Source organism: Ixodes scapularis, unplaced genomic scaffold (genome assembly GCF_016920785.2).
Source record: "Ixodes scapularis isolate PalLabHiFi unplaced genomic scaffold, ASM1692078v2 PGA_scaffold8__174_contigs__length_109621045, whole genome shotgun sequence".
In the NCBI taxonomy this organism is placed as follows: domain Eukaryota; kingdom Metazoa; phylum Arthropoda; class Arachnida; order Ixodida; family Ixodidae; genus Ixodes; species Ixodes scapularis.
The window spans coordinates 75,463,773-75,471,837 of NW_024609883.1; the positions used below are offsets into that span (position 1 = coordinate 75,463,773).

At 51.1% G+C, this 8,065-nt stretch overlaps 1 protein-coding gene across 1 annotated transcript; it reads left to right on the forward strand.

Moving 5' to 3' along the window:
- The first annotated feature begins 5,884 nt into the window (after positions 1-5,884).
- LOC120842516 lies at positions 5,885-7,519 on the forward strand. Its single transcript, XM_040213648.1, has one exon. The coding sequence runs from the start codon at positions 5,885-5,887 to the stop codon at positions 7,517-7,519; it is 1,635 nt and encodes a 544-aa protein (XP_040069582.1).
- The last annotated feature ends 546 nt before the right edge of the window (positions 7,520-8,065 follow it).

Here is an 8,065-nt window from a genome sequence, read left to right on the forward strand (position 1 = left end):
GGGACGGAGTTTCCCGGGTTGTTGACGTCACGACATCCGTCCGCGGAGTTCTCCTTCATGCGGATACATGAAGGAGAACTCCGCGGTGTATCGTGTGGATACAGGCGTATCCAAACGACGGACCAAATTGCTGTTTTGGTCCGCGGGCGGCGCTTCGCGTGACCTTACGTCACGGGTTTTCGAGGTCCGCCGGCGGTCCGCGGCCCTCGCTTCTGAGAAATGCAAGCGACTTTTCACGCCGGACCCCTGCGGCGGACCGCTGCGTTTTTAGTATAATTGACGCGCTAAGTCTGGCAACAAGCTGACTTTTGTTGTTTGGATTGGAATCCAAATCCAAAGTCGTTTTCTTTTGGTGCTGACTGTTGAAGACGAAGAAGACAAACCTTTTGTTGTGCGACGATGCAACTTTTTACTTCGTCGCGCTCATGCATGGAGCGATTCCCCGCTCTGTGGGACAATAGTCGCGACGACTACTCAAATAATCATCTAAAGATGTCCCTGTGGCAGAACATCTTGGCCCAAGGCGCGCCGGGAGCTGTAGAAACTGCTCCTCGCTGACGCGTAGAAGCCGGCGGTACTCGTCGGGATCCGAAACCAACAGATCCGAAAAGAGTTGACTATGCAGACCACGATCTTCCCTGCACATGCAGGGCTTCATGCAGCACGCCCTTTTCGGTTCACTTAAGTCCTCCTCGTCCTCAATAGTCAACGCCAGGACCACAGCGGCCAAACGTCTCTTTCGTTCAACCTTTATCTTGGCTCCTCACAAATAGCCTCAAAGCAGCTCGTTGCATGCGTTTGGCGGAGCTGTAAGGTCGAGGGTTAGACCAGCCAGTTCACCCTGTCGTCTGGTCTTTTGGTCCGCCCTGTGGATGCTCATTGCAGCCGGGCGGCCCGTGGGCCGCGCATCACGTGATCAATCGGTCCGCGGCCCAGTCTGTCGTGTGGATACACCTGTAGCAGTGGGCCTGCTGGACGCGAGGCGTGGGCTGGGCTTCATTGGATGTACTGCGGCCACCCATGGGCCGGTTGGAAGACCTCTGTGGATCGAATCTGGCCCGCTGGTCGGAGTTTGGAGACCCGTACGCGGCGTTTAAACTAGAATAAAGAGTTAATTTTCGAAGTCGCTTTCATAGCAGTAAGCTTATTTAACTTTATTTCAAAATAAGATACTGGTTTACCCCTTGAAAGTTTTTGAAAGAGATCACTGCCTACTAATAGATGGAGCAAGTCCACATTGGACGTGAAAGTTGGGATTGACAGCCCTTAAAAAATGATCCTTTATTTTCGAAACCCAAACTGTCGGGGTAGTTATATTTTTGACCTAAATAAAAGAATCGGGAGCAATTATTTTGCGAGCATCTCTTCAGCTGTCATAACTTAAACGTTTTGTTTATTCTTCTTTATAGCGGGATATTTCTCTGGCCATGACAACTTAGAATAGATCGCGAAGTCCATCTCGACCCAGGCACCACATCACTGTTGTACCTACATTGGACCAACAATGGCAAAACTGGCTCCAGAGGTTGGTCAGAGATCGGCATTCTGGCCAAGTGCAACTTCTTCCATCGTTGGCCCAGCCATTTGCACCAACGTTGGGCCATCGTTCCACCGAAGTTCCAGCCATCATTGGCACCAAGGTTGGGCCATCGTTCAGCTAATGCTCCAGTCATCATTGGCACCAACGTTGGGCCGTCTCTAAACCAATGTTCCAGCCATCATCGGCACCAACGTTAGGCCATCGTTCAACCAATGTTCCAGCCATCATTGGCCCCGATGTAAGGCCATCCTTTAACCAACTTTCGAGCCATCATTGGCACCTTTGTTGGGCCTTCGTTGAACCAATATTTCAGCCATCATTGGAATCCACACTATGTCATTGGCTATGCCAATTTTGGCTTTCACACTCATTCAATGGATATGCCATCACTGGCATACACGTTCATTCATTGAATAGACCGATATTGGCAGTCGACCTAATTCATTGGCATGTCCCAAAGTTAACGCCATATGTCTTTAATGCTGGCTATGCAATGATGGCATTGCGTTTAAATCCTGGTTATTCCAACATTGGGTTTTAAGAACCCCTGGCCTGTTTTGTATTAGTAGCCCACTGCAAGAAAAGCATTCTGGCCACAAATGCCAAGGTCCTCGGGTGCGTTGTCTATGCAGAATTTTATCTGGCGAGCAAATGACTAATTCAAGATCAATTAATACTTTTTTTCAGAACTTTTAATTAAATAGACTAGGAAGGAGGTTCAGCGGGAAGCCTATGCCATGGTTCTGAGGAGGGTCCTGGGGAGGATCCTGGGGCGAGTCTTGGGGCTGGAGAGCCATCACGGCTTCCGAACGTCTCTTCCTGCCACCTCCCTTGTCGCAAAAACCCTGGCAGCCACTTCAGCGTCATTTTTTAAGCTGTCGATTCTTCAATTTTTATCTTCTCACTGATGGCATCTACGAAAAGATTAGAACGTCGAAGATCAACGCTTCGAAACCCACATTGGTGTTAGTAAAGCACACACCCAAACAGCACATTGTGAATGGGCCAAGGCTCTACATAAGTTTATTTGTTTACCTGTAGCACCGCGATGTTCCGAAGTGCTTGGTTCACAATGGACTAGAAGTTCTTCCGCAACCTCAACCAAGTCGTCGTGAAGTCAAGGAAGACTGTCCACCATTAGTTTTTTTAACTGTGTAACTGAATATATCATGCACAAGCAAATGAACAGACGCGATCAAGCCACGAAAGGCCATGCTGGCTCACTTGCTCTAGCAGAAGCCTAGACGCGGCATCCCTCCGCTGACAAATGCTTGCTGAAATGAATCGCTCTCAGGCTTGCATCTGGCACCCCTCTGAATTATTCGTTATCTGTGAATGTGTATCGTCTGGAAGGTTGGATATCTGAAACTTATTTAAAGTGTCCCGTACCGAATTAACCTATTTAATACACGAAGGAAACGTGATAAGAAAAAGTACTCCCGCATTATTTTGTAAACAGGCACGAAAACAGACACAAAATATTCTCTGCAAATTTCGTAGACGTTTATTAGACACAGAATGTTCCGTAGAGAAGTAAAAACGTGCAAGCGATCTGCGAACTGTAAAGACGTACTGCTAAGCTTTTATACTACTGAAAAGATGGCAAAATAAACAGAACCGGGGTAATTCTAGGCCATACTGTCTGTTCTCCCAGCAGCTGGAAAAACATTTTCCCCGAAATTCTCCTGACATACCCTTCTCATTGGCAGTGGCAAGCAGTTCATCGAATGACGTTTCATTGGCAGATCGTTTATTGACACGCTGTTTCATCAGCAAATTGTTTTACAAAATAATATGGTTAGTTTTTTTTTCTTCTCTGGTACCACGTTACCCCAAATTGTCGCGGCAAATGGCATGTATGGCGGGACGCGTGGGTTAACATTCTTGTGCTGAGCCGTTGCAGAACGTCGCCTCGGAGCTGCGTGGACGGGTGTGCCGGCCCGTGTCACGCACGCAAAAAAAGGAAGTGGATATTCTGCCGCCGAAACAATAGCCTGAGGAAACATTGTGAAAACAACAATTTGAAGCTGTAGATTAACCCCCTGGTATGGAGTCCGTCTTTTATGCGGGGGGACCCTGGTTTAATCGTCAGTGTGGGATTACTTTTTTGTCGAGGCATATGGCGATACCCACGGCATTTGTTTTTTACGATTAACACTGAAAACAAATTAATGCTGTCAACGAAACTTCACTCAAGTAAATGGTAGGAGACTCCTTCTCGGGGGGGTGAATGGAGGACAGCGAGGCTTGAGCCGCCGGCGGGTCGCTGGGAAGCGGCGTGCACAGGTGGGACAATGGGGTTAAAATTTTTCTAATAAGCAGCAGCAGACTGTGATACACGGGCCGTCCGAAACTGGCGGAATTTGTTTTCCCCGGGCTATGTCCTTCATTCACCCACCGGAAGGGCGCAGTCACATACTATTTAATTCAACACATTTTCGTCCAAACCAATCGTTTTTTTTTCAGTGTTAATCGTACAAAACATGTTGTAAACATCGTCAAACGCTTAAAAAATGAGACCACACTGGTGGATTGAATCAGGGTCCCGCTGTGTATGAGACAGACACCCTATCAGTGAGCTACTCTACAGCTTCAGATAGCCGTTTTCACAATTCGTTTTATACGAGATCCAATAGGGGAAAATACCGGCATTCTTTTCCGGGCTGCCGGCAGAATATCCCCAAATAGCACCGAGTTCTGGGCCAAAACTTGGCTTTCGTTTGAGAGTTTAGGGCATTGAAAAGCCCGAAGAAGCCAAAGTAGAGCCAAACCTCACCTCCCTTCGCAACAGTCTGGGTATTTTAGCCCTGATTCGCCAAACATGCAAATACTAAACTTAGGCTTCACTGCTTGGTAGTTCGGCTGTCATCTGGCATCTTTGGGCCTAAATCGCCCAACAAATGCCAAAGTTAGGCTTACTGCCCGGTAGTTCGGTAGATATTTGGCATTTTTGGGCCAAAATCGTCAAACTAATGCCAAAGTTAGGCTTCACGTTTTGATAGTTCGGCTGTCATCTGGCTTCTTCGGCCCAAAATAGCCACAGATGTGCCAGAGTTAGGCCGACTACCTTGTAGTTCGGCTGACATCTGGCATCTTTGGGCCCAAGTAGCCAAACAAGTGCCAAAGTTAGGCTTCGCTTCCCGATAGTTCGGCTGTCATCTGGCAGCTACGGGCCAAAGTCGCCAAACAAGTGCAAAAGTTAGGCTTCGCTTCCCGGTAGTTCGGCTGTTATCTGGCAGCTACGGGCCAAAGTCGAAAAACAAGTGCCAAAGTTAGGCTTCGCTTCCCGATAGTCCGGCTGTCATCTGGCAGCTAGGGGCCAAAGTCGTCAAACAAGTGCCAAAGTTAGGCTTCGCTTCCCGGTAGTTCGGCTGTCATCTGGCAGCTACGGGCCAAAGTCGCCAAACAAGTGCCAAAGTTAGGCTTCGCTTCCCGGTAGTTCGGCTGTTATCTGGTGTTGTGAAAGGCCCCCGGACCTGGCCTTCACCTGTCGCCAACGGCAGCAAAGCCTATTGTCACGACGGGCCCTGGCGCGCGCCGGCGGCGCTAGACGGTCACGTTCGAATTTCCGAGACTGACCCTTGAGTCGTCGGGCCGGTGGCGGCTTTCGAGGAGGGCTCCAAACACAAGAAGAACGTCTCCCGGAGGCCACGAGACCGTCTGGGACCGCCAGCATTCGGAGGGAGAAGCACCGGAGTGCGTGTGCGTGCCTGTGTTTGTGTGTGGGTCCGTCGGTGTTGGGTTTCAGCAAGAGCGTCGACTCCTTGCATCAGCCGCCGAAGCGGGGCAAGAACGTGGAGGGATTGCATCATCTGCCCTTGGTGAAAGAACACCCGGAAATTGCATCAGCCTTTGCGAACTTCGAACACCATGTGAATGCCTGGAAGTCTCCTCTCACGCTCCGCGGGACTTCTCGCCCTCGGAGGGTTATATAACATGGGCTCGGAGAGCCCGAAGTCGCCGACTGCTGACTGCCGATAGCCGATTAACCAGTCGACCATGTTACTTGTATATTCTCTGTATAAAAGTTATACTTTAGTACTCCCACTCCAGGCCTGTTTCCTCGGGACCATGATAGCAGCGAGCCACAGCCCCGACTAATGGGTCGGCGCCTGAGGTCGCCACCCTCCCAGACGCTACAACTGGATGGCAGCGGCAGGATCGACTTCGCCGGACCATGACTTCTTGTGTGGGTGAGTGCCCGGCCCTTTCTTTCTCAATCTGCCAGACCCATTGGCTCTAAGTTTTGCCTATAAGGGTTGGAGATAGTCGTTGTCAGAAGGACTGTGTGACCGTTCTGACGCGAGCAATTTTGTGGGAAAGAGAGCCAGCACAAGCTAGATCATGAGTCTGGAGGCATTCCGCTTGCGTGAGTTGGTACAAGTTTGTACCAAATTAGGAATCGATTTGGGGCAGACGAGAAGAAAACCGCACATCATAGAACTCCTTCAGGCCGAAGCCGTCAGCATTGAGGAGTTCACAGAGGCTCTGGAGGAGGTTCGCGGAAAGGAACAGGAGGAACGCAGAAAGCGGGCCGACGAGAGGGCTCTCGAGACTGCGAGATGGGAACTCGAAAAGCGCGAGTATAAGCGCGAAATGGAGCGGCTCGACTACGAGTTTGAGCAGCTCGAGCTCGCGAAGAAAACGCGGGAGTTGGAGTATTTTCGCCGGGCGACAAGAGGCGTTGAAGGGGTGACAGGGAAGGCGTGTCAGGGAAAGGAGAAAGTGGGAGCTGGGGACAGAGGGATGACCGAAAACCAGCGTCTTTCTCCCGACACGACCGTCGCCGTTCTTCGCAAGCCCGACCCAAACTCCGAGCGCCGGGACGGTGAAAGTGACGTGGAAGCAGCGACAGAATTGGTGTGTCAGGAAAAGAAGAAAACCGAAGCTGGGGACACCGAGGTGACCGAAAACCAGCGGGGTTCTTCCGACGCGACCGACGCTGTTCCTCGCAAGACCGACGCCGTTCCGCACAAATTCGACCCCGAGCTGCGGGAGAAAGAAGAGAAGGCTCTTCGGGCGTCCAGCTGCGACTTCCCGGAGGACGAAGGCGACGCCAAGACGGAGACGACGCCGGGGAAGTCCAGCCAGCTCATGGAGAGCAGCGCCAAAATGCCGGAGATAGCGGTCCAGCAAACGAGCCAGGGTCCTGACCGCTCTGATCGGCACCCGTGCGGCTTCATGACCAAGCCCACGGCGCCGTCGCAGGAGTCCAAGCGGCCCACCAGGAGGGAGGTAATTGAGATTTCGTTCGACGAGATCAATCAGTCCTGCCTGGTGCGGTTGCAGAACCCCGACTCCAGACCATCCACAGAGTCCAGGTGCCAGGAGAACATCGACGAGTGCGCGTCCGGCAGCGAGTCGTCATCGAGGTTGGAGGATGGGAGACCCCAAGTTGGCCATCCCAAGGGATCTGCAACCAACGGCGGCTGCGCGGGCAAGGGACCCGCCTGGGACACGAAGGAGCCCAGGCTGGACAAACCAGACCGGACGCAAGTGCACCTGAGGACGTCGTCGTGCTCGCGGCATGGTGGATCTGAGACCAAGAACTCGGATGCAATCATGAACAAGCGTCCGAGACCAAAAAGGAAGAGGCAACGCCGGATCAGCGTTGTACGTTCTGGCAGCAACGCTTCCTGCAAAGAACGTCAAGGCAAGCACGACGAGCGCCACCCCAAGAAGAGGACGCGGTCCTCGAAGCTGGGAGCGGGAAAACTCCAGGACCTCCATCCCAACAAGCCACGAACCTACAGCTCAAGTGCGAGCAAGGAGCCTGGAGAAGGTACCAACGAGCCTGGGACGACTCAGCGAGGTTCCAGACGGAAGCACAATTCATCGCCCGTGGTTCAACGTGGTGTCACGTCGGACGTTGAGACCAGGGGAGATCTCTGGGACTGCAACTTTGTGCCTGCACGCAAGTCCAAGGAGAAGAACGTGAACAGTCCGAGTGATGCCAAGAACAAACAGGGCGTGGGTTAGAGGCAAAGAAGGACTTTCGACGGAAAAGGGAGGGCTAGACGTGGTTTTTTTAGTGTTATTGAGCTGACTATGTTATTCGGCAAGTTTATTAGCTTTTCTTTTTTCGGGAGTCCGAGCTTTGCGTTTCGTTCGGCTTTAGCTCGTTGTGTTGACAGTAAACTTCCTTTAAAGCGGTTTTATACGCGGTAGAGTTTGCTTTATGAAAGATGCTCGAATTTAATAGGGATATGCCCTATATGAGTTACATTACGGTTTATAATGTGTTTTTTTTTCACGGGAGTCCGTTTTACTTTGGGTTGAGCGTTAGAGGGCTTTTATTAGTCTGCAGAAGTTTCTTTCGCTAGAGCAACCTGGCAGAGGAAATAAGTTTCTTTGTGCGTGTTTTTCGTTCACAGAATAGTACGGAACTTTCGCGAGGCAATTTTTTTTGTTGTTGTTGTTCGTTTTGGCTTTGGTCTGGCGGATTGGAGAGATTGGGGGCTGGGCGCTTGCCTGCGCGGAGTTTGGTTTGGTGTTGTTGGTCTTTGTTACGGCCACTTCGCAGTG